At 40.5% G+C, this 26885-nt stretch overlaps 2 protein-coding genes across 3 annotated transcripts in view; both read right to left on the bottom strand.

The window, feature by feature from the left end:
- Nucleotides 1-6082: 6082 nt before the first annotated feature.
- ttc32 (tetratricopeptide repeat domain 32) lies at nucleotides 6083-15655 on the bottom strand. The gene is made up of 3 exons (XM_073057014.1): nucleotides 15513-15655; nucleotides 13407-13570; nucleotides 6083-6383 (listed from the first exon to the last, which is right to left on the bottom strand). Exons 1-3 carry the CDS (start codon nucleotides 15653-15655, stop codon nucleotides 6256-6258), a joined length of 435 nt encoding a protein of 144 aa, XP_072913115.1. The 3' UTR covers nucleotides 6083-6255.
- Nucleotides 6083-26885, bottom strand: part of wdr35 (WD repeat domain 35) — an 89642-nt gene continuing 68839 nt past the window's right edge. For both annotated transcript variants that reach the window (XM_073057012.1, XM_073057013.1), the window contains 3 exons: nucleotides 25152-25392; nucleotides 15513-16355; nucleotides 6083-6383 (listed from right to left, as the gene is read on the bottom strand). In XM_073057012.1, coding sequence (XP_072913113.1) covers nucleotides 16205-16355; nucleotides 25152-25392 — 392 coding nt within the window. In that variant the 3' untranslated portion in view covers nucleotides 6083-6383; nucleotides 15513-16204. The remainder of the gene's footprint in view (nucleotides 6384-15512; nucleotides 16356-25151; nucleotides 25393-26885) is intronic.

Genomic DNA, 26885 nt, shown 5'->3' with positions numbered 1-26885 from the left:
GTTCCCAAAAACAATGTAAAACCCTCCTTTTAAGAAGATATATTTTAAGTTTGACTTGGTAATCATTGCAACCATTCCTAAACATGTAACCTATTAGTAGGGCAATTCGAGAAACTATTTCATTGTCAATTGAGCATCGTTTTCAAACACGGAGGAATAATCTACCCGTTACCAATTGGCTATTTCCACAGCGTCCATAAACCCATGGGGGAATTCTCATTCATTGCCTATTGAAGCAAAATTCTTATTGAGCAGAGCGAACCGTTCCTAACTGTCTGGATGCGATGAATCGAAAGAAACTTTTTTTTAAAAAAAAACAAGCAGAGCTTGTAAGGAGTGATGAGGTGTTAGAAAGATTTTTAAATAGGCTAAATTGTTTAAACTGAGGAACAAAAGAAAACGAATACTGATAGGATTGTATATTCGGCTCCCTAATAGTCAGAAGGAAATTTCTCATGGTGAAAAAAAATAAGCAGATAGTAATATTAGAGGATTTCAACCACCCTGAAGTGAACCAGGATAGTAACAGAGTTAAAAATCAAGAAGGACCAGGCTTGTTGAAATGTCTTTAGGAGGGTCTTTCATTGTAATAAATGCATAGCAATTCCAGTGGGCGTGTTAAATTTGAGGGAAAAAAATGAACAAGTAGAAAGCATGGACAATAGGACAGCAGATTAAAGGCAGCGAGCAAAGATCTTTCTCAGTTATTTAAAAGGACAAAAAATCGATTCAGAATAAAATTTCTAGATCAGTTAAGGTCAATTTTACTGACTTAAATGTAATTTAGCAAAAATGCTCTGGAAGATATTAGGACAATAGGTAGGTACATTTAATGTCAGAGAAATCTATACAATATACATCCTGAAATTCTTTTTCTTCGCAAACATCCATGAAAATAGACGAGTGCCCCAAAGAATGAATGGCAGTTAAACATTAGAACTCAAACCCCCCCAACTCCCCCTCCCACGCAGCAGTAAGGCAATGACTACCCCTCCCACACTAGCAAAAAGCATCAGCACCCTCCACCGAGCACTCAAGCTGCAGCAAAGCATCAAAAAGACACAGACCTGCTGTACCCCAGATTACTTGTTAACCCAGTAATTCAACATACCACAGTCTCTCTCTCTCTCCCTCTTTTTAATAAGGGAAAAAGAGGTTTCCCCATTTCAGAGTGAGAGGGGAGAGAGACATAACAAACAACTCGCTGACTTATGATGTTAAATGTCTGGTGCGTCGCTTTTTCCTAGCTCTTCGCCTAGAGAGTTGGCCCTAGAGAGGTGCAGATCTCTGGACACACAACCCACAGCAGCTAACCTGCTGCTCTCAATGTTCCATGTCAGATGCATTCAAAGAGGGGATAGTGAAAGTTTAGAACAAATGTTGCTATTACAAGAAGAGGGATGCTTCCCCTGAATACCTAGAACCATACGAGGCATAATAAACACCCTGGACTGACATCAAGACTCAACACAATATAAAGCCTGGAAGTGTATAGAAGGAGTAGGGGTGGAATAAGAAAAGGTTGCAAGGAAAAAGTATTAGTAGTTACAATCACACCTGAGAATATCCTCTAGCTGCATGAAATTAGATTGGAAGAGAGAGGAAATTAAATAATTGACCAAAATTTCAGCCTGAATGTGAAGACAAGTAAAGTTTTCAATAAATTCTTTGCATCTGTCTTCATGGAAGCAGGAGTTGATGTACATGTTTGAGGCTAAAGAAGAATGGAAAGTTTTGAAAGTGATAAACGCATAGAGGACAAAGTAAAGAGACTTTAAAAATGATAAATTGACAAGTTCAAATTTTTTAAAATTCCAGGACCTTTAAAGACTCAATGGAAGTTTTTAATGCACTTCAGCTGCAAGCAAAGGTTTCTAATCTAATACTGTTACTTTAAAAATAGTAAAAGAGAGACTGAATAACAATATACCAGTCACCTTTACATCAGTGGTGATGATTACTTGGGAATAAGTTCTGAATGATGTCATAACATTGAATTCATCAAGGCCAAACAACACAATGTGATAAATTTGACCTTTTTTTTAATGAAGTTTGAGTCAAAGTAGTACAATTAGTGTCATATACAGTATAGAGGTTTTGCCAAGATTTTATGCAGTGGGGTCTGTTACATTTTGTGATGTATGTGCGATATTGACTTGATGATCCAAAATTGATGAGTTTGCCATTGATAATAAAACTGGTAATAAGATTAACAGTGAGGAGAGTTAGTGGATGTTGTTTACTTGAATTCTCATAAGGCCTTTAACAAGGACTGCTTAACAAGAGCCATAGTATTACAGGAAATATACTAGCATGAATAAAAGATTGGCTGTCAGGAGGCAAAGTGAAATAATAAACGGGGCTTTTACCAGTTGGCGGCTGGTGATGAGTGGAAAGTAGGTGTTGGTATTGGGACTGCTTCATTTCATGTTATATGAATGCTTTGTGGCCAAGTTTGCAGGCATTACAAAGATGGGTGGAGGTATAAGTAGCTTTGATGAAGCAGGACATTTGCAGGACTTAGATTGGGAATATGGATAAGAAGTGGCGGACGGAATAGAATGCAGGGAAGTATATTGTCATCCACTTTGGTAAAAGGAAGAAAGGCATAGACTATTTTCTAACTGAGGATAAAATTCAAAAATCAAAGGCGCAAATGGACTTGTGAGTGCTTGTACAGGCTCTCACCCTGTAGGCTAACTTGGTTGAGTCAGTAGTGAGAAAAGCAAATGCAATGTTAGCATTCATTTTGAGAGGACTAGAATATAAGGGCAAGGATGTAATAATGAAGTTTTATAAGGCATTGGCCAGACTACACGGGGTATTGTGAGCAGTTTTGGACCCCTTATTTATGAAAAGATCTGCTGGTATTGGAGAAGGTCCTGAAGAGGTTCATGAGAACGATTCTGGGAATGAAAGGGTTAATGTATGAGGAGTGTTTGATGGCTTTGGGCCTGTACTCACTGGAGTTTAGAAGAATGAGGGGGATCTCTTGAAACCTATCAAATATTGAAAGGCCGGGGTAGAGCGGATGTGGAGTATTGTGAAAATTTCCTATTGTGGGTAAGTCTAGAAACGGAGAATCAGATTTAACATCACCAGCAGACGTCATGAAAATTGTTAACTTTGCAGCAGCAGTACAATGCAATACATAATAATAGAGAAAACACTGAATTACAGCATATTATATCTACAATATAGAACTGTTAAATAAGAAGTGCAAAAAATTCATATAAAAAATTAGTGAGGTAGTTTTCATGGGTTCAATGTCCATTCAGAAATCGGATGGCAGAGGGGAAGAAGCTGCTCCTGAATCGCTGAGTGTGTGCCTTCAGGTTTCTATATCTCCTTCTTGATGGCAGCAATGAGGAGAAGACATGTCCTAGATGTTGGGGATCCTTTATGATGGGTGCTGCCTTTTTGGGGCTTCACTCCTTGAAGATATCCTGGATACTATGGAGACTAGTGCCCATGTTGGAGCTGACTAAGTTTATTTCCATCCTGTGCTGTAGGCCACTCCCTCTCCCATATCAAACAGGGATGCAGTCAGTTAGAATGCTCTCCACAGTACATCTGTAGAAATTTGCGAGTGTTTTAGGTGGCATTCCAAATTTTCTCAGACTCCTAATGAAATCTAGCTGCTGTCATGCCTCCTTTGTACTTGCATCAACATGTTGGGTCCAGGTTATATACTCAGAAATATCGACAACCTGTAACTTGAAATCGCTCACTCTTTCCACTTCTGGTCCCTCTGAGGACTGGTGAGTGTGCCCTCGTCTTACGCTGTATGTACTAGGAAAATTCTAGGCAGTCTCCAGAGTAGACTACATGTCTGGCATAACATTGTGGGCCGAAGGGCCTGTAATGTGCTGTAAATTTCTGTGTTTTAAGTCCACAATAATTTCTTTGGTCTTACTGATGTTGAGTACAAGGTTATTGCCGTGACACCACTCAACTGATTGATATATCTCTCTCGTACACTCTGTTGTCACCATCTGAGATTCTGCCATCAATGGTTCTAAGGTTAGAAAATTTATAGATACCATTTGAGCTGTGCCTAGCCACACAGTCATGGGAGTAGAAAGAGTAGAGCAGTGGGCTAAGCACACATTCCTGATGTGTGCCAGTGTTGATTGTCAGTGAGATGGAGATGCTATTTCCAATCTGCACAGATTGTGGAAGTTGAGGATCCAAATGGAGAGGGAGGTACAGAGGCCCAGGTTTTGAAGCTTTTTGATCAGAACTATAGGAACAATAATGTTAAACACTGAGCTGTAATTAATAAACAGCATCCTGACATGGATATTTCTATTGTCCAGGTGATCCAAGGCTGCATGGAGAGCCAATGAGATTGTGTCTGCCATAGACCTATTATGGCAATAGGCAAATTGCAGTGGGTTTAGATCCTTGCTGAGGCAGGAACTGATTCTAGCCAAAACCAACCTCTCAAAGCATTTCATCATCATAGATGCGAGTGCTACTGGACAATATTCATTAAGAGAGATGGGTATTGAGAACAGAAATGTAGAGGAATTTCTTTGGCTAGGGCATAGTGAATCTGTAGAACTCATTGCCACAGACCACTATGAAGGGCATCTGTTGACTACATTTAAAGCAGAAGTTGATCAGTTCTTGGTTAGTCAGGGTATCAAAACTTACGGGGAGAAGGCAGGAGAATGGGTTGAGAGAGATAATAAAATCAAACATGATGGAATGGTAGAGCAGATACAAGGGACTGAATGGCCTAACTCTGCTCCTATGTCTTATGGTCTTATAGAAATCTGTCATCTTTATTCTTTCTGAATAATGAAGAAGTCACTTTTGATTCAGTCCACAGATGTGATTGACTGCATTCCAAATGCTTTTACAAGTGACATAAAATACACACCATTTATGCCTATTGGTGTGCAAATGCACCAATCTAATCTGCTTTGTGTAAACTATCACTGTTACTTATATAGCTGGTTAAGTAACTTTGTTATACCCAATCAGTGACCCATGGTACATGGGATCAACACTGTGTGGGTTATTGTTCAATGCATGCACTATCCTGATTCACAGATATATCTTTGTTACTTTCATTGTTGCTGCGTTAACATCATGAAACTCTTCACCTAACAGTATTGCATCTTTACCGCAAACACCACAGTGGCTCAAGAAGGTTCCTTCTCAAAGGCAACTGAGATGATCATTAAATACTGGGTTTACAAGCAACATCCACATCCCAGAAATGAAAAATCAACTCTCCTAATATTATTTTTGCCAGAAAGTTATGCCACTCAGTGGTTAGCATCAGCATCTGGGTAACAAGCAGGGTGGTTCAGATCTTCTGTTGATCGGCAAACAACATGGAAATCACTGATCACTTGCCATTTGACCAAGCTGTTTTTAACCAGCATGGACTAGCTCCCACTGATCAGAAAGGGAGGTGTTCTGCAGTGCAAGTAGTTGGCTGCTTTCAACATTCTAACATTGTTCGAAGTTATTGAACGATGATATTTAGAGATCTTGTTATACAAGATGCACAGAACTTTAGCACGCAGACACACATGGTAAACTGGTAGACAAATGGAAAGCTGGCCTTTGTTTGCAAATGTTATGGAGTACAAAAGTAGGAAAGTTTTGAGCCAGTTGTACAGGTGCTCGAGTACTATTACGGATTTGGATCCCTTATTTAAGAAAGTATACACTTGCCAAGAAATCCATGCAGAGGTCAAGTAGACTGATTACTGGAATTAAGAGAATTGTCTGTGGAAGGAATGTAGAATTTATAATAATGTAACATTAGGGTTTGTTAAGGTAGAAAATTACTGAATTATATTAAAACAGCCATCATATACTGACTGGTGTTCTGGGCAAGCCTAGCAGAATAACAAAGTTAGGGTGCATTTGTCAAGCAATATCATTTCCAGGTATAAGTATCTGGTCTTATGGAATCCAACTGGTTAATGATGCTGGATCATTCCAGATGCTGGAAAGACAGCAAGCTGACTAACGAGATGTTTTTAATCTTTCTGCTGTTTTGAAGTACAAACTGTTTTGCCTCAATTCACAAGATTCAAGTCAAAGAATAAAAATATGATTATTTAGACACCACATTTTTATTGTATCATATTTCACAAAAAATACACAATCTGTTTAGAATTATGAGCTTTTAACAATTAACTCATACTAAAAATAATTAAGCGATGTAAAAAATGTACATTCAAATTATCCACACACAAAACCAATGTTTGTACCCCAAGTGTCATGTCTCTAATATTCTCTGCTCTCTTTCACTTTTTTATCAATTAGTGTCTGATCAAGGCTCAGTCTGGCATCTTTAAAATCTGGATTCAAGGACAACGCTTTCTTGAAATCTTCCAATGCTTGGTCAAAAAATCCTGTAAAGGAAAATTTTGCAAGTAATTTATATTTTCTATTTGTTAAAACCTGTAAATAGTTTGCCCCTTTTCCATAACTGAACTAAATCTAAAAGTTAAAGTGCCCATTTTTAATAGTAACATATAGAACTAAAAATCGGTGGGGCCAGAATTCACAAGGTGCATACTAGTGTAAGCTGATACTGCAGATAAAGCACTGACATCAAAGGACAAATTTTCCAATAATATGCAGTGAGATATTATCAATTTTTAAAGTTCTTCATATGTAGCTAGGACAACAAAGTTCCATTTATTGCTAATGCATTATTGTCTTGAGAAATCTTGTGGTGATGCTAATCCCAGAATAGCAGGATTCTGTAAATTCCAGGATACTGAACAAGTAACACTGGTGGACTTACAGTCTGTTTGTTAAGATTGTGTGTATTGTTGAGGGAACCTTGAAAGTGCTATCTATAGTCAGATGTGGAGCACGATAATGTTAGGGTATTTCGAGATAAAGGAAGATAGTGTTGGGTCTCTTAAAGAAGTCCCTAGGGCCTGATGCAATATCCATGTTATTCTGAGAGACGAGAGGTGCAATTGATGGGGCACTGATCAATATGTTTTATGTGCTCTCTAGCCAAAGGTGAAGTCCCAGAGGATTGCTGAGTAGCTACTGTTCCTTTACTCATGGGGAAATAGGACTGATCCTAGAAAAGATATTAGGATTTATAAGCATGGACTAATGACAGTCAGCATGCTGTGTGTGGAGCAAGTCATATCTTACTAACTTGACTGAAATTTTCCAAGGAGGTCACCAAAGTGGTTGATGAGTCTAGAGCTGCAGATATCTTCTACATGGATTTTAGCAAGGCATTTGTCAAGGACCCTCATGGCAGGCTCATCCAGATTAGAAAACATAGGCTCCATTCAGAATTGGCTGGCCTGTAGAAGCCAGAGGGTAGTGATGAATAGGTGTTGTTCGGGCTAGAGGTCTGTCGAGTTTCACTTGGAGCTCTGCTGTTTGTGATACTGGTAAATAACAGATGAAAGCATAACCAGGAAGGTTAGTACAAATTTGCAGGATGACACAAAGGTTGGTGGCATTGTTGACAGTGTAGAAGTTTACCAGTGAGTTATATACAAGTAGCAGATGTGGACAGGGAAAGGACAGAAAAACATATCATTTGACTAAGTATTAGATGTGGTACTTTGGTAAATCAAACATAAAAGGAAAGGGGAATTTGGGAGCCCATGATAAAATAGACTGAAGTCAGCATGGTTTCCTGAAGAAAGATTTTGCTTGACAAATCTGTTGGAATTCTTTGAGGAAGTAATTTCACGACACATGCTGGTGATAATAAACCTGATTCTGAAGCAGAATAAACAAACAAACTAGTGGATGTTTATTTGGATTTTCAGAAGGCCTCTGACAAGGTACTCCGCATGAGGTTGTCAGAGGAAATAGGAGTGTACAATAGAGAGGAAAGAAACTAGCATAGACAAAAGATTAATTAACTAGCAGAAGACAAAGAATGAGAATAAAGAGGGCTTTTTCTGGTTAGCTGCCAGTAACTAGTGCTGTTCTGCAGGGGTCAGTGTTAGGTTAGCCATTTTTCACATTATATGCTAATGATCAGGATGAGATAGTAAATTGGATTAGACTTTTGACTTCTTGGGAGAAGCCAGGGACTGGTAGTACAGGGTTGCCTCTCTGACTGGAGACCTGTGACTAGTGGTGTGTGGCAGGAATTAGTGCTGGGTCCTTTGTTGTTTGTCTTCTATATCAATGATCTAGATGATCATGTGGTTAACAGGATCAGCAAATTTGCAGATGACACCAAGATTGGAGGTATGGTGGGCAATGACGAAGGCTATCACAGCTTGCAGAGGGATCTGCATCAGATGGAAAAAATAGGCAGAAAAATGGCATATGGAATTTAATGTAGACAAGGGCGAGGTTTTGCACTTCATTAGGACCAACCAGGGATGTCTTAAATACTGAACGGTACGGGTGGTAGAGCAAAGGGATCTGGAAATGCAGGCCTATAATTAATTGAAAGTGTCACCACAGACAGAGGATCATAAAGAAAGCTTTTAGCTCATTGGCCTTCATAAATCAATGTATTGAGTACAAGAGATGGGATGTCAAGTTGAAGTTGTATAAGATACTGGCGAGGACTAATTTCGAGTATTGTGTGCAGTGTTGGTCACCGACCTACAGGAAAGATGTAAACAAGATTGAAAGAGTACAAAGAAAATTAACAAGGATGTTGCTGGGTCTGCAGGACCTGAGTTAGAAGGAAAAATTGAATAGGTTAGGTCTGTATTCTTTAGAACATAGAAGTTTGAGAGGAAATTTGATAGAGGTATACAGATAGGGTAAATGCAAGCAGGCTTTTTCCACTGAGGTTGTGTGAGAGTACAACTTGAGGTCATGTGTTAAGGGAGAAAAGTGAGAAGTTTAAGAAGAACATGAGGGGAAACTTCTTCACTCAGAGGGTTGTGAGAGTGTGGAATGATCTGCCAGTACAAGTGCTACATGGAAGCTTGATTTCAACGTTTAAGAGAAGTTTGGATAGGTACATGAATAGCGGAGATATGGTCCCAGTGCATGTCGATGGGAGCAGACAGTTTAAATGGTTTCAGCATGGACTAGATGAGATGAAGTGCCTACTTCTCTTTGACTCTATGACAGAATTGACAGCTTTGTAGCTAAGTTTGTGAATAACACAAATATAGGTGGAGGTCATGTTAAAGAAAAGGAGTCTGCAGAAGAACATGGACAGATTGGGAGAATAGGCAATAAAAAGTAGGAAAGTGTATGATCATGCAGTTTAGTAAAATTAATAAAGACAAAGACTATTTTCTTAATGTGGGAGATAATTCACAAATTGGAGGTGCAGAGACTTTGGAGTTATCAATAGTAAGGAAGCCACATGCAACTGAAATATTAATTTCAAGAGGTATACTATACAAAATCAAGGATGTAATGCTTAAGTCTTAAGAGGTTGGTCACACCACTTCTGGAGTATGATGAATAGTTTTGGATCCTATATCAAAGAAAGGATGTGCTGGTGTTGAAGAGAATCCAGAAGAAGTTTACAAGAATAATCTCAGGGATGAATGGGTCAACATATGAGAAGCATGTGATGCCTCTGGATCTCTGCTTGCTGGAGTTTGTAAGTATGATGGGAGAAACCCTACTGAATTTTTAAAGGCCTAGATGGAGTGGATGTGGAGGTAATGCTTCCAGTAGTTAGGTACAGAATCTGAATAAAAGGACCCTTTAGAACAGAGGTAAGGAGGAATTTCTTCAACCAGAGGGTGGTAAATCTAAGGAATTCATTGCCACAAATGGGTATATTTAAAGGGAATGTCGATAGCTTTTTAATTAGTAATATGAAAAGATACTGGGAGAACACAGGAGAATGGGGTTGGGAAGAAAATAAATCAGCTATAATCAAATGGCAGGGCATATTTGATGAGCTGGACAGCCTAATTCTGCTTCTGTGTCTTATGACCTTATGCAAAGTACAGCATTAATAGCAGGATCCTTACCACCATGATGTACAGAGGGCACATGGGGTCAAAGTCAATCATTCCCTGAAAGTGGCTGCATAAGTTGATAGGGTGATAAGGATGTGGTATGCCTGCCTTAATTAGCTGAGACACGGAGACCAAGTGTAAGGAAGTTATATTACAGCTATGTAAAATTCTGGTTAGGCCGCATATGGAGTATTGCATTCAGTTCTGGGTGGCCCAATGCAGGAAAGATGTGGAGGCCATGGGGATTGTTCAGAAGAGGTTTACCAGGATGCTATTTGGATTAAAGGGCATGTGTTATAAGGAAATGTTGGACAAACTAGAATTTTCTCTGGAGCAGTGGAGGCTGCTGGGAAACTTGGCAGAAGTTTACAAAATTGTGAGAGGCATAGTTAGACAGCCAGTATTGTTTTTCCAGGGTTGATGTATGTAATACTGGAGGATGTGTGAGGCAAGTTTTTTTGACACAGAGTGGTAGGTGCCTGGAATGTGTTGCCAGTAGTCATGACGAGGCTGAGGGGCTAAGGGCATTTAAAAAGCTTTTAGAGAAGCACAGGTATGTGCAGAGAATAGAGGGAAATGGACCTGAGCAGGCAGAAGAGATTAGGCATCATTAGCTTAATTAGGTTGGCACAATATTGTGGACCAAAGAGCTTGACCCTGCACTGTACTATTCGATGTTCTATGCAGCTAAACACAAATTAAAGGAAGATCACATTAAACAATGATTTTTAAATGAAACTGCAGAAATAGTGTCATGAAACAGACACTTTAAAAGTTATAGCTTGAGGATTAAAGTAGTGTAATTCCAACTTTGATACAAACCTCCACACTTTTTGTTACTTAAACCCCCCTTTACTTTCATTGGGTGACTGATTACAGACTTCAATCTCGCCCCTAGATGGCAGACTGCACATTTAGGCAGGTTTGGTCCTGTATTATATAGGTATAATGAATTCTATGGATGCCAATAGAGGGCCATATTGTAAAATCATAATAAGGCGTGAAAGAGTGAAAGCAAAAAAATACCTGGAAATTATGGAATATTGACTTTGGAGCAAAGTTAAGAGTTCAATGACTAAATGAAAGTGATATGTAAAATAAACTACAATTTACAAGGACTCAAAAGAATGAAAAAAAAGTTCCCAAAGCACTGATAATGTAGAAAAGGAAGATAATCAAATTGAATATATTTTGAACAAACACCAAGGGAAAACGTTGAGAGGGGTCAAGATTGAAGAAATATTGATGGATGAAAACAGGAAAGCAGTGACAGATATACTGAAAGCTGAAGATGATTAAACTGTCATTTTAACAAATTATAGCTTTTTTGTTGTGTCAAGTACTAAACAGCTGGTGAAGAACTTCTTTGATACGAGAATTGATTACATCATGGATCAAATTATGCTTTATACAAGTTATGAAGCTGACCATTTTGGATTCAGGTGCAGCAAAGCATTATGCCAGTTCCATTTAGAAAGAGAACAAGAGGTGGCAGCAGTAAGTATGGAGTGATTAAAATGAAGGCTGTTTCTCACACTGGAGGCCAGTGACCAGTGGTTTGCTGCAGGGATTAGTGATGGGTGCACTATTGTTTGTCAACTATATTAACGACTTGAATTTCAATGTTGTGAACATGGTGAACAAGTTTGCGAATAACACTAAATCTGGTGGTACAGTGGATGTGAAAAGGGTTGTCCAGGCTTACAAGGGGATCTACAGCAATTTGAGAAGTAGGCCAGAGAATGACAAGCAGAATTTAACTCAGTCAAATCAGGGCAGGACTTTCACAGTAAATAGTAGGCTGTGAAAAGTGTAGAACAAAAAGACATAGGGGTACAGGAACATAATTCCCTACAAGTGGAGGCACAAGTAAACAGCATGGTGATTAAGGCATGTGGTTCACTTGCCTTCATCTATCACAGCACTGAGTTCGAGAGCTGGGACACCATGGTACAACTATATAAGACATTAGTGAGACCGCACTTGGAATATTATGCAACGCACTCAAAGTGCTGGAGGAACTCAGCAGATCTGGCAGTATATAAGGAGGGGAATAAATAATCAATGTTTCTGTCTCAGACTCTGCATCAGGATAATTATTGTGTGCCATTCTGGTCACCTGTGTATAGGAAGGATGTCATTAAGTCAGAAATTATGCAAAATAGACTGGACAGACAGGACAGCGTTTTCCCCTGGAGTACAGGAGGCGGTGGGTGGTAACCTTTATAAATCATGAGCCATACAGATAAGGTGAATAGTCAGAGTGTTTTTCACAGTATAGCGGAGTCTAAAACTAGAGGGCATAAATTAGAGGAGAAATAGTTAAAATATATCTGAGAAGCAACTTTTGCCCTAATTTTTTTAAGAGTTGATGAGTATCTAGAACAAGCGCCAGAAGAAGTAGTAGTTGGGTACAATTACATTGTTTGACAGGTCCACGAACAGGAAATGTTTAGAGGGAGCTGGGTGAAAAGACTCGGTCTGTGAGGACTGTTTAATTCTATGTGATACATTTAGCAATTCCACCATTAGTAATTGGTGAAAGTAACACAGCCAAGAAAGTAAGTAGCTCATTCTTTCTATACATCTCTCTTACAACATTCTTTTGAAATCTTTCTGGTAGATGTGCGTTCTCATCCTTCACACTATCAACTAATGTCTGACATTTTCTAGCAATTTAGTTGTTTCTGCAAAACCTCCACAATTACTGCATAAATTTTTTTCTTAATTCCTTTTGGCGGTTGGAGACCAAATCTCCAGTCATCTGTGGACACCCACTTACCAAAGCAAATCCTTTTTTGCTATGCCTTCTTGGAAATAACTATACTGCCTAAAAGGTCAACAACAGTTTTATTTTATGTGTGTGTGTATATATATACATATATTGATAGGACATGTTTGTGCTTTCAGAAGTCCACTGAGGAATTTGTAAACTGAATCACCCATACACATGTCTAGAATGTCTTTTTCCTCAAGTATCTCTGAAGTAAGAACTTGTATCAGGTCAGTCTGTCTAAATGAAAGGACTATAAAGTGCTCTCTCAAAGCCTCTAATTGTGTGGATGTCGAGGCTTCTAGCAGGTGGTGTGGCAATTAACCAGGTGATCAATATTTTGACCAGGTAACCATAAATTGGAATTTAGTTCCTAAACTACTTGTTTAGGGAATTGCTAAAGGGGGAATAATTGATAAAATCTCACTTTCTCGTTTCATGTTGATGAGGCTAATTACTAAAGGCATTTTCTGAGTCTCCATTTTAAATAGATCTCAGCCAACACCTAGATAAAGGTTCAAGATTCTGAAGGCAGCAGAGAATTTACCTGAAAAGTAGTCAAGAACACAAGTTTTCACCATGAGTTATGACCAGCATGATTGTAAGTATTGTACATTGCAACACATTAAAGATCAGAATTTAAAGGTAGATATTGATGATAAAACAGATGTAATGTTAATTCTCTATGATGGAAATATATAGACTAAAAAGAAAAGCATTACCTAATCTATATTTTATTAGTCCTCGATTATAATATGGAACTTCAAAATCTTCCTTGTTTTCAATTGCTAATGTGTAGTCATCCATAGCTTCGTAAAAGTCTACTCTCAAGTACTTGATTTGGCCTCTGTTATTGTATGCTTTAGCCAAGTCCTGAGCACAGTTGCTGGACAACAAAGAAGAGTACTACATGTTACACAAATGTTATTAACACCAATCTTATGTTCTGATTTTAAATTGTTACTGGCTCAAATACCATATACAGCACAAGGCTGAACATTAACTCTTTGCTTCCTGTGAGTAAAATAACTCAGAAAATGACAATTTACATCTTAAGTGCAACCTTTGTGAACCAGAATACTGTATAAACAACTGCATTAGTAATCAAGGAATGTCAGTATTTATTCTACTTGGTGTGTGGTGAGCTGTGAGTTGGAATGAAAAGTAAAATTGAATTCTGAGTGTGAAAGGCTTAAAAACTTGAAACGTAGAGTGCTGGAAATACTCATCTGTTAAGGGTGAGTTAATATTACAAGTATTGGGAAAGTTTGCAGTATGAAGCCAGGCAGTGTTGCTGACACTAGCACATTCCTTCCCAATAAGCTTAATGCACTCTGTGCACTTTCTGAACAAAGGGGGATTAGAATGTCACCGCCACCTCAACAGTCTCTAAATGCACTGCTTGCAGATATTTTAACCTCTCCCTAGTTGAATCTGAGGATCTTACTTAGACTACTATCATCCCAATGGTGTCATGACAACACTCCCTCCTTCAATATCAACAAAAACAAAGGAGCAGGTTATAGACTTCAGGAAGGTGGGGGTAGTGAGCATGCTCCCGTTAACAGCAGGAGGCTGAAGGAATTTGGTATGTCCTCCTCGACGCACCATAGAGCGCATCCTGTCCAGATGTATTACACTGAACTGCTCTGCCTTCATTACAAGAAACTGCAGGGAACTGTGGCCACAGCTCAGCCCATCACAGAGCCAGCCTCCCCGCATCTATATATTTTCATTCCCTCAATAAACCAGTCACCAAAATCAAATACCCCACCCACCCCAACATTCTCTCTTCAATCCTGCCCCCCCCCCCCCCCCAAACAGGCAGTAGATACAAAACCCTGAAAGAACATATCAGGCTCAAGAACAGTTTCTAACCTTTTATTATAAGACTATTGATTAGTTCCCTATGATCGTAATATGGATTGTAATAAATTAATCTGTATGATCTTTACTATACCTCAGTACCTATAACAATAATAAACCTATTTAATAACTTGGGTTGTAATTAAGTAGAGGAGTACGGGGGCAGAGAAAAAAGTTGGCTAGGCTGGGACGTGTTTATTTAGGAGGCTGAGGGGTAAGATTAAAATAATGGGGCATAAATGAGATGGATAACTATTGTCATTTTGTTCTAGGGTAACAAGTCTAAAATTAGAGGACTGAAATTATTGGGGGGGTATATGTAACAAGTTGACCCACGTAAGTTGTAGAGGCGGGCTCAATTATAATGCATTCAAATGTAATTATAATTACATTCAAACGGTTATATGGCCAGAAAAAGTTTAGGATTTCATGTGCCAAACGCGAGCAAATAGGACTAGCTCAGTGGGTAAGGACGAGTTGGGCGAAGAGCCGAGTTCCAAACTGTATAATTCTATTCCCAGAGGTTCTGTTAAGTCATTAAAATTGCGCAGGAAGAGAATAATGGGTAAGTGGTCACAGTGGTAAAAATGAAACTGGTAAACAAACTGAGACTAGGGCCTATGCTTCTGTATGTAAGACAGTGTTCAACAAACTGACTGTTGCTCATCCGGATCAATAAAGAGTTCACTGAAAGCCCGTGCATTTCATTAACGTTGGCCTAAAAGGCACGTCGAACAATTACAAAGACCTTTCACTGGAAGGGGGTAATTCTGGCTGTGCATTGACTTGATTCACTCCCGGTGTGTTTTTAATTGTTGCTGTATCACTGATAACATCCGGTCTGTAAAATGCAGAAAGAGGTTCGACGGAAAGGCCCGATCAGTATTCTGCCCTCTCGCTGCCGCTGGTTATTAAAACCTCCGTCAATTCCATGACGCGAATGTGCTCAGATCTACACTCACTGTTTCTGGTGCCCTTCCATACACATGTGAATGAAATCAGTGTAACATTCTTCTGCCGTTCCGAAGTTTTGCTGCTGGAATTGCGCGTCCGCTTTTGCCAGGACGGCCCGACGCTCCATGGCGCACAAGGCCGGCTGTGTCATCACTTCAGACCCGCCCTCGGCGCGTTGCGCATTTAAACAGTCCGTATTTGATAGGGGTGGCGACGAAACTGATATTTTGAAGATTTGACGTGTTTCGTTACATGTTTTTCAATGAATTAGCACGTTTAATTGTAACAGATTCTGTAGTCAGTATGTTATTACATTCGCCAAGCTTGTTAATAAGCTCGGAAATTTCGGTTGACTGCACGGAGGAGAGGGAGACAGCAACACAGATAAAGAGGGGTAGGAGTGGAGGTGTTATGGAAAACGAGGCTTGTTTTAAACCTATAACCTAATGATGTTGAAATTCTAAGAGTGAAGACTATAAATCAGTTTTTCTAAATTGGAATGAACTCAAAAGCATTTTTTTTAGCATATACAGAAATAAAGTTCTACATCCTGCCACTTCCATGAGAAGCATTGTTAAAATATAAATCGTTTTCAGAAATATTTGAAGACATAGAAATTCAATATAAATTTAACACAATTTTACATTAGACACTACTATTAATTTGGAAACAAGGTCCAAGGTGTTTAGTAGATGCTGGTTTATCCCACAGGACTATGACAAAGGGGGCAGAAATTGTGGTTGCTGATATCTTGTTCATGAGCACAATGTTTACAGATGCCACACATCCAGAACTGGTAGTCTGCAATAGGCCGTCCTGTCACAATACAAGTTGGAAGCTTTCCTTCGCCACTGCTGGGGGAAAAAAGATAAGCATTTACACATTTCTAAGATTTCAATTGTCATAATACATTATGAAAGTACCAATCGTTTTTGCATTAATTCTTCATTACTTTCAACATCAATAATGAATTTTGTGAACAAAAACTGCCAGCTTGCTTATCTTGGAGCAGCAACTGTCAGCAGTGGTACCTCCCATATGCAAGCTGCACTCTTCCTCTGGCATCTGATTTGTGTTACACTGTAATGAAGCTTCCTTAATGTCACTTGAGTGAAATCATGTAGCTGTACTCCAAAGATGCTCAGATTCAAATATTGTTTACTTTCACTGAAGATTTACGATTGTGTATAATTTAAAACATGCAAGAAGAATGGCAGCAATACATGTATGACATTTTTATTATCTTTCTGGTCATGCTGTTGATTTTATTGCCTTTAATGACCTAAACTTTTATTGCAAAACAATGAGGAATACAAATAATATTTCTCAAAACAACATAAGTGTTCAAATTGTCATTCTTAATAGCTTTTTATATTTGCACTTCTTTTGCACATTGGTCTTTGTGTGTAGTTTGTTCATTGATTCTACTGTTGAATACCTGGCAGATGATCAATTTTGGGGTATGATATGATGACATACAAGTATATAGAACTTTGAAGATACCAATAATGTCTTTGTCCTTGTCAATACAGTGATATTTGTCTGGAATGATTACCCCCACAATACACAGATCTTTTACGAGATGATTCTTTTGCAAAAAAAAAACTTCTGCAAACCAGAGCTGAAAAAACCCTTCCCCATCAAAATCAACGAACAAGTGATTTCATTTCAGACAAGTACACAAAAGGAATTTCTTCCTCTAGTGGGAGATGGAGAAGGGAGTGGGTATGAAAAGAAGGGGGGGGGGGAACTAACTGGATTAACCCAGTGTAATAAAAGCATAAAACAGAGGAGCAGAATTAGGCCATTTGGCTCATCAAGTCCATCAGTCAGCATGGTTTAAGGGAAATCTAGCCTGACTAATCTGTTAGGCATTCTTCAAGGAAGTAACAAGAAGGGTGGACAAAGGAGAGGCAGTAGATGTAATCTACTTAGATTTTGAGAAGGCATTTGATAAGTTGTCTCACATGAGGCTCCTTAACGATGTTACAGGAAACATACTGGCATGGATAGAGGAGTGGGAATAAAGGAGCCTTTACTGGTTAGCTGATGGTGACAGTGGTGTTCCTCGGGTCAACATTGGGACCACTACTTTTCACATTGTCAATGATTTAGACAGTGGAATTGATGGCTTTGTGGCAAAGTTTGCACATGATATGAAGATAGGTCCAGAGGTAGGTAGTGCTGAGGAAGCAATACAATTGCAGCAGGACTGGGACAAATTGGAAGAATAGATTTTTTAAAAAGTGGCAGATGGAATATATGATGCATTTTGGCAGAAGGAACGATATTGCAGACTACAAATAAGAGAAAATCTGCAGATGCTGTAAATCCGAGTAATACACAACAAAGAAATGGACGAACTCAGCAGGCCAGGCAGCATCCACAGAAAAATAGTGCAGACTATAATCTAAATGGGGAGAAAAATCAAACATCAGAGGTGCAAAGGGACTTGGTCCTCATGCAAGACTCTCACATGTTAATTCTCAGCCTGTGGATTAACCCAGAAGGCAAATGCAATGTTGGCATTTATTTCAAGGGGAATAAAATATAAAAGCAAGGAGATAATGCTGAAGCTTTATAAGACCACACTTGGAGTACTGTTAACAGTTTTGGGCCCCTTTTCTCAGAAAGGATGTATTGGAGACATTCCATGATGAGGTTCACGAGGATGATTCTGGGAATGAATGGGTTAACATATGAGAAGTGTTTGGCAGCTTTGGGCTGTACTCACTGGCATTTAGAAGAATGTGTGGGGCTTTCACTGAAACCTCCCAAATGCTGGAAGGACTAGATATAGTGGATGTGGAGAGAAAATTTCTGTTGGTGGGGGTATCCAGAACTAGAGGGCAGAGACTCAAAATTGAGGGGTGCCTTTTAGAACAGAAGTAAGGAGGACTTTTTTTAGCCAAAGAGGATGAATATGTGGAATGCTCTGCCACAGACTGCAGTGGAGGCCAAGTCCATGGGTATATTTAGAGTGGAAGTTGATAGATTCCTAAATGGTCAAGACATCAAGGGATATGGAGAGAGGGCAGGAATATGGAGTTGAATAGGATCCAGTATCAGCCATGATGACATGGCAGAGCAGACTTGATGGGCTGAATGGCCTAATTCTACTCTATTCCATCATGGCTGATTCATTGGCCCTCTCAACCCCATTCTCCTGCCTTCACTCTGTAATCTTTCACACCCTGATTAACCAATAATCTATTAATCTCTGCTTTAAGTATAGAACATAGAACTTCGAAATCTACAGCAAATTACAGGTCCTTTGACCCACAATGTTACCAACCGTGTAACTACTCTAGAAACTGCCTAGAACTGCTCACTGCATAGTGATCTATTTTTCCAAGTTCCAAGAACCTATTGTATCCGCTTCAACCACTGCTGCCGGCAGTGCATTCCACGTACCCACCACTGTGCGTGGGGGAAAAACTTGACCCTGACATCCCCTCGGTACGTACTTCCCAGCACCTTAAAACTATGCTCCCTCGTGTTAACCATTTCAGCCCCAGGGAAAAAGTATCTGGTTATCAGCATGATCAATGCCTTTTATCCTCTTGTACACCTGTATCAGGTCACCTCTCATCCTCCAATGCTCCTAGGCGAAAAGGCCAAAATTCACCCACCCTATTCTCATTAGGTATGCTCTCCAATCCAGGCAACATCCTTGTAAATCTCCTCTGCATTCTTTCTATAGTATCCACATCCTTGCTGTAGTGATGTGCCCAGAACTGAACACAGTAATCCAAGTGGAGTCCAACCAAGGTCTTGTATAGCTGTAACATTGCTTCATGGCTCTTGAAATCAATCCCATGGTTGATGAATGCTGACACACCATATTGTGTTGGCATTCTTAATCACATGCCTTAACAACTGTCCACCTGTGCAGCAGCTTTGAGTGTCCTATCGACCCCAAGATCTCTGATCCAACACACTGCCAAGAGTCTTGCCATTTAAACTATTGTCTTCAAACCTGACCTACCAAAAGGAACCACTTCACACGTATCTGGGTTGAACTCCAGCTACCACTTCTCAGCCCAGTTCTGCAACCTATCAATATCCCAGTGTAACCTGACAGCCCTCCCGACTATCCACAACACTCCAGACAATCCTCAGTGAGAGAATTTTGGAAATAGTGATCACAATTCTAACTCCTTTACGACAGCATTGGAGAGGGACAGGAAAAGACAAGTTGGGGAAACGTTTAATTGATGTAAGGGGGAATATGAGGCTATCAGCAGGAACTTAAGCATAAATTGGAAATGGATGTTCTCAGGGAAATGTACGGAAGAAATATGGCAAATGTTCAGGGGGAGTTTGCGTGGGGTTCTGCATAGGTACTTCCAATGAGATATGGAAAGGATGGTAGGGTACAGGAACCGTGGTGTACAAAGGCTGTTGTAAATCTAGTCAAGAAGAAAAGAGCTTACAAAAGGTTCAAAAAAACTAGGTAATGATAGAGAGCTAGAAAATTATAAGGCTAGCAGGAAGGAGCTTAAAAATGAAATTAGGAGAGCCAGAAGGGGCCATGAGAAAGCCTTGGCAGACAGGACTAAGGAAGACACCAAGGTATTCTACAAGTAGGGCAAGAGCATAAGATGTGAGAGAATAGGACCAACCAAGTGTGACAGTGGAAAAGAATGTATGGAACTGCAGGAGAGAGCAGAGGTACTTAATGAATACTTTGCTTCAGTATTCACTACGGAAAAGAATCTTGGTGATTGTAGGGATGACTTGCAGCAGACTGAAAAGCTCGAGTATGTAGATATTAAGAAAGAGGATGTGCTGGAGCTTTTGGAAAGCATCAAGTTGGGTAAGTCTCTGAGACCAGATGAGATGTACCCCAGGTTACTGTGGGAAGCGAGGGAGGAGATTGCTGAGCCTCTGGCAATGACCTTCGCATCATCAATGAGAACAGGAGAGGTTCCAGAGGTTTGGAGGGTTGTGGACATTGTTCCCCTATTCAAGAAAGGGAGTAGGGATAGCCCAGGAAATTATAGACCAGTGAGTCTTCCTTCAGTGGTTGGTAAGTTGATGGAGAAGATCCTGAGAGGCAGGATTTATGAACATTTGGAGAAGCATAATATGATTAGGAATAGTCAGCATAGCTTTGTCAAAGGCAGGTCATGCCTTACAAGCCTGATTGAATTTTTTTGAGGATGACTAAACACATTGATGAAGGTAGAGCAGTAGATGTAGTGTATATGGATATTAGCAAGGCATTTGATAAGGTACCCCATGCAAGGCTTATTGAGAAAGTAAGAAAGCACGGGATCCAAGGGGACATTGCTTTGTAGATCCAGAACTGGCTTGCCCACAGAAGACAAAGAGTGGTTGTAGATGGGTCATATACTGCATGGAGGCTGGCGACCAGTGGTGTGCCTCAGGGATCTGTCCTGGGACCCCTACTCTTTGTGATTTTTTTTTTTTTTTTTTAATCTATATTACCTGTATGAGGAACTGGAGGGATGGGTTAGTAAATTTGCTGATGACACAAAGGTTGGGGGTGTTGTGGATAGTGTGGAGGGCTGTCAGAGGTTACAGCAGGACATTGACAGGATGCAAAATTGGGCTGAGAAGTGGCAGATGGAGTTCAACCCAGATAAGTGTGAAGTGGTTCATTTTGGTAGGTCAAATATGATAGCAGAATATAGCAATAATGGCAAGACTCTTGGCAGTGTGGAGGATCAGAGGGATCTTGGGATCAGAGTGCATAGGACACTCAAAGCTGCTGTGCAGGTTGACTGTGTGGTTAAGAAGGCATATGGTGTATTGGCCTTTATCAATCACGGGATTGAATTTAGGAGCCTAGAGGTAATGCTGTAGCTAAATAGGACCCTGGTCAGACCCCACTTGGAGTACTGTGCTCAGTTCTGGTTGCCTCACTACAGAAAAGATGTGGAAACTGTAGAAAGGGTGCAGAGGAGATTTACAAGGATGTTACCTGGATTGGGGAGCTTACCACACGAGAATGGGTTGAGTGAACTCCGCCTTTTCTCCTTGGAGGAACGGAGGATGAGCGGTGACCTGATAGAGGTGTATAAGATGATGAGAGGCATTGATCGTGTGGGTAGCCAAGAGGCTTTTTCCCAGGGCTGAAATGGCTAGCACAAGAGGGCATAGTTTTAAGGTGCTTGGTAGTAGGTACAGAGTAGATGTAAGGGGTACATTTTTATGCAGAGAGTGGTGAGTTAGTGGAATGGGCTGCTGGCGGCAGTGGTGGAGGCAGAAACGATGGGTTCTTTTAAGAGACTCCTGGATAGGTACATGGAGCTTAGAAAAATATAGGGCTATGGGTAAGGCTATGTAATTCTAAGGTAAGGACATGGTCGGCACAGCTTTGTGGGCTGAAGGGCCTGTATTGTGCTGTAGGTTTTCTATGTTTCTAACACCCCCAACCTTTGTGACATTAGCAAACTTACTAACCCAACCTTCGACTTCCTCATCCAGGTCATTTATAAAAATCACAAATAGGAGGGGTCCCAGAATAGATCCCTGCGGAACTCCACTGACCTCCATGCGGAGTACAAACCATCTACAACCATCCTTTGCCTTCTGTGGGCAAGCCAATTCTGGATCCACAAAGCAAGGCTTCCTTGGTTCCCATGCCTCCTTACTTTCTGAATGAGCTTTGGAGTCCATTATTTATCAAATGCCTTACTGAAATCCATATACACTACGTTCACTGCTCTACCTTCAATACTCAATGACATGGTCCTACAGCTATCCATGGCAATGAATTCCACAGATTCACCACCCTTTGGCCAAATAAATTCCTTCTCATCTGTTCTAAATGGATGTCCTAGACTCCCCCACTATAGGAAAATCTTCTCCATATCTTCCTTACACTATTCCTTCCATTTCTTTGCCCATTTTCCCAATCTGTCTAAGTCCTTCTGCAGAATTTTGCTTACTCAACACCTCCTGCCCCTCCACCTATTTTTGTAACAACTGCAAACTTGGCCACAAAGCCATCAATTCCATTCTCCACATAACTGTTATATAACATGAGAAGTGGTTCCCAACACCAACCCCCACAGGTCACCAGCAGCCAACCAGAACAGGCCCCCTTTATTCTGACACTTTGCCTTCTGCCAATTTTCTATCCTTGTTGGTATCTTTCTGGTAATACCAATGGCCTCATCTTGTTGGGCAGCCTCGTGTGCGGCACCTTTTCAAAGGCCTTCTGAAAATCCAAGTAAACAGCATTTACTGGCTCTACTTTGTCTATCCTGCCTGTTATTTCCCTCAAAGTATTCCAACAGATTCATCAAGCAAGATTCCCCCTTTAGGAAACCATGCTGACATTGGCCTACTTTATCATATAACTAAAGTACCCCAAAACCTCATCCTGAATAATAGACTCCAACGTCTTTCCAACTACTGAAGTCAGGCCTACTGACCTATAACTTTCCTTTATTCTGTCTCCCTCCCTTAGAGTGGAGTGACATTTGCAATTTTCCAGTCCTCCAGAATCATTCCAGAATCTAGTAATTCTTGAAGGATCATTACTAATGCCTCTACAATCTCTTCAGCTACCTCTCCCAGAAACCTGGGGTGCAGCCCATCTGGTCTGGGTGACTTAACTACCCTTGGACCTTTCAGCTTCCCAAGCATTTTCTCCATAGTAACAGCAACTACCCTCACTTTTGCCCCCCTGACGTTTTAGAGTTTCTGGCATACTACTAGTATCTTCCACAGTGAAGTCTGACTCAAAATGCTGATTAAGTTCATCTACCATTTCTTTGTCCTCATTACCAACTTTCCAACATCCTTTTCCAGAGGTCTACTCTGTGTGTAAAAACAGACAAAACAAAGCTTTTGGCATCCCCTTTGATATTTCATCTGTTTTTTCCTCATGTTCATTTTCAGTTGCTTTTTGTTGGTTTTTAAAAGATTCTCAATCCTCTAATTTCCTATTAAATTTTGCTATATTATATGCTGCCTTTTGCTTTTGTGCTATATTGGCTTCCCTTGTAACTCCCGGTTGCCTCCTCCTCGCTTTAGAAACACACACAAAATGCTGGTAGGAACTTAGCAGGCCACAGCATCTATGGAAAAGAGTAAATAGTTGATGTTTCGGGTGCAGACCCTTCATCAGGACTGGAAAGGAAGAGGAGAGTTCAGAGTAAGGTGGGGGAGGGGAAGAAGTAGTACAAAGTGGTAGGTGATTGATGAAATTAGGAGCGGGGGGGTGTGAAGTAAAGAACTGGGAAGTTGATTGGTTTTAGAGATAAAGGGTTGGAGAAAGAGGAATCTGATAGGAGTGGGTAGAAAACTATGGAAGAAAATGAAGGGGGAGGAGCACCAGAGGAAGGTGATAGGCAGGTAAGGAAATAAGGTGAGAGGGGGGCAACCGGAATGGTGAGGGGGGAGAGCATTACCAAAAGTTCAAGAAATTGATGTTCATGCCATCAGCTTGGAGGCTGCCCAGACAGAATGTGTTGCTCCTCCGACCTAAGTGGGGCCTTATCGCAGCAGCAGAGCATGCCACAGACTGACATGTCAGAATGGGAATGAGAAGTAGAATTGAAATGGCGATCACTAGGAGATCTCGCTTTTTATGGCGGATGGAGCAAAGGTGCTAAGCGAAGTGGTCTCCCAATCTACTTCGTGTCTCACCGATATACAGGGGACCACACTGAGAGCACCAGACACAGCAGATCATCCCAACAGACTCGCAGGTGAAGTGTTAGCTCACCTGGAAGGGCTGTTTGGGGCCCTGACAGATAGTGAGAGAGGAGATGTAGTGTCAGGTGTGGCACTTGTTCCACTGGTAAGGACATTATCGGGAGGAATACCAGTGGGGAGGGAGTTGCGTAGGGAATGAGCCCTGTGGGGCGGGGGGTGGGAGATGTGTTTCGTGGTGGGATCCTGTTGGAGACAGCGGAAGTTATAGAGAATCGTGCTGGACGTGGAGGCTAATGGGGTGGTAGGTGAGGACAAGAAGAACCCTGTCCTTGGTGTGGTGGCGAGAGGATGGGTTGAGGGCAGATGTGCACAAAATGGAAGAGATGTGGGTGAGGGCAGCATTGATGGAGGAGGAAGGGAAACCACCCTTCTTTGAAGGAGGAGGAAATCTCTAGTTCTGGAATGAAAAGCATTACCTTGAGAGCAGATGTGGAGGAACTGAGAGAAGGGGATGGCATTTTGAATACTTCCCTTTAGAATACTACTTCAACTTTGGGATGTATCTATCTTGGAATTTCCAAATTTCTCCCAGAAACTCTAGCCATTGCTCCTCTGGCAGATAGAGGAAACGGACAATATCTTTTTCCTGGAGTTGAAATGTCTAATACCTTAGGGTGTGCATTTAAGGTGAGAAAGGGTAATTTCAAAGGAGATGAGTGGGGCATTTTTTTAAACACTAGACAGTAGTGGGAGCATTAATGTGCTGAATGGGGTGGTGGTAGAGGCAGATGCATTAGACTTTTAAGAGATTTTTAGGTAGGCACATGAATGTGAGGGAAATGAAAGGATGTGGACATTGGGTATGCAGATGGGATTAGTTAGATTGGCTATTTGATTACTCATTTAATTGGTTCAGCACAACATTGTGGGCTGAATGGCCTGTTCCTGTGCAGTACTGTTCTATGTTCTATATTCCTGCAATATAGTACTATCAGGTGTTTTATACTTGCCTTTCAGGGAGAATGTCAAGATCGGATTTCTTGCCATCTTTAGGGCTGTGCTTGATGAAGATCTCAAGAGCCAAATCCTCGTACTGCTGTCTTTGTTCTGGTGTTAACATATCTAAAGATTCAAGCTTGATAAAAGCTTTGGAACATGTCCCAAAGGCTCGGTTAGCACCAGCAGATAGTGCCAGTAAAGAGTAAATCTCCACTGATGGGATTATATCTTCATAGTCCCGCAAATGAAGTGCTGCAAATTTACAAAACAGAATTATAGTTGGTTTCATGACAAGCTATTCATTACAGGAAATAAAATTAAAATACTTATTTGATAAATGCATATTTTACAAATTAATCAAGTATCTGATGAATACATTTAGGAAAATTAGATATATATTGGTTGTTGCAATACACCAATGTTATTGTCTATCTTGTCAAATCAAGTTCTAGTTTATTGCCATTCAACTGCACACACGTATTCCAAATGAGACAGTGTTCCTCCAGACCAAGGTGTGCAACAGTACATAACTCACACATATAACACAAAGTAATATTACCACAAATAAATGAACAAATAATAAGATGCATATATGACACAAGTTAAATAGTATAACACAACTGGCTCTTCATGTGTGAAGAGACCTGTGTGGTGGCAGGGAGTTCAATAGTCTTATGGCCTGGGGGAAGAAGCTGTTTCCCAACCTAACAGTTTTAGCAATACAGTCCTGTATCAGCAGTGGGCTCAGCACACAGCACTGGAGAGAGCACCAGTGCTCAGCATGACGGAGCTAGAGATATTTCTGCCACAATGACTGACTGTAGGTTTTCTGTCTAGAAGTCCAGATTCCAGTTGCAGGGAGAGGTGTTGAGACCTAAATGAGGACAGCTTACTCACAAACTTCTGAGGCATGACTGCATTGAACAACAAGCTGACGTCAACAAAAGGCATTCTAGGACATGAAGCACCATTTTCCAGAGGGGACAGAATGGAGTGGAACACAGGCTTTAGGATTATCAGTGGATCAACTTGAGAGATGAGTACCAGGAAGTTGGGATTTAATGTGATCAATAACCAGCCGCTCAAAACACTTCATTATTGTTGAGGTCAAAACCACTGGACGATAGTTGATGATGCAAGTTACTGTCGGCCTCTTGGGCACCGGGATAATGGTGGCCACCTTGAAGCCTGAGGAGGCAGTGGACTATTTCAGAAATGTTAAAGATGTCTGTTAGAACCCCAGTTAACTGGGCTACAATCATTCAGCACCCAAAAAAGTATGTTATCAGACTCTGCAGCTTTACATGGGTTGACCCTGCTAGGATCTTCCTCACTATGACCAGACAGAGTACCTAATCCTTGGAGAGAAAGGGGGCCTTCCACGCCAGCACATCACTCCATGTATCAAACTGAGAAGAAAAGAAATTTAGTCTATCAGGAAGAGAAGTGTCACTGTCATTGAATTGAATTAAATTGACTTTATTACTTGTATCCTTCATATACATGAGTAAAAAATCTTTGTCTCCATCTAAATGTGCAATTTATAGTAATAGTATGTACTACAGGATAGTCAATATAAAATAGAAATACAGCTGAGTCAGCGTGAATTAATCAGTCTGGTGACCTGGTGGAAGAAGCTGTCCTGGAGCTTTTTGGTCCTGTATTTTATGCTGTGGTACCATTTCCCAGATGGTAGCAGCTGGAACAGTTTGTGGTTGGGGTGACTTGGGTCCCCAATGATCCTT

This window comes from Hemitrygon akajei, chromosome 9 (genome assembly GCF_048418815.1).
Source record: "Hemitrygon akajei chromosome 9, sHemAka1.3, whole genome shotgun sequence".
NCBI classification, from domain to species: Eukaryota; Metazoa; Chordata; class Chondrichthyes; order Myliobatiformes; family Dasyatidae; genus Hemitrygon; species Hemitrygon akajei.
The sequence above is the reverse complement of the archived record's forward strand: the minus strand, read 5'-3'. Positions and strand labels throughout refer to the sequence as shown.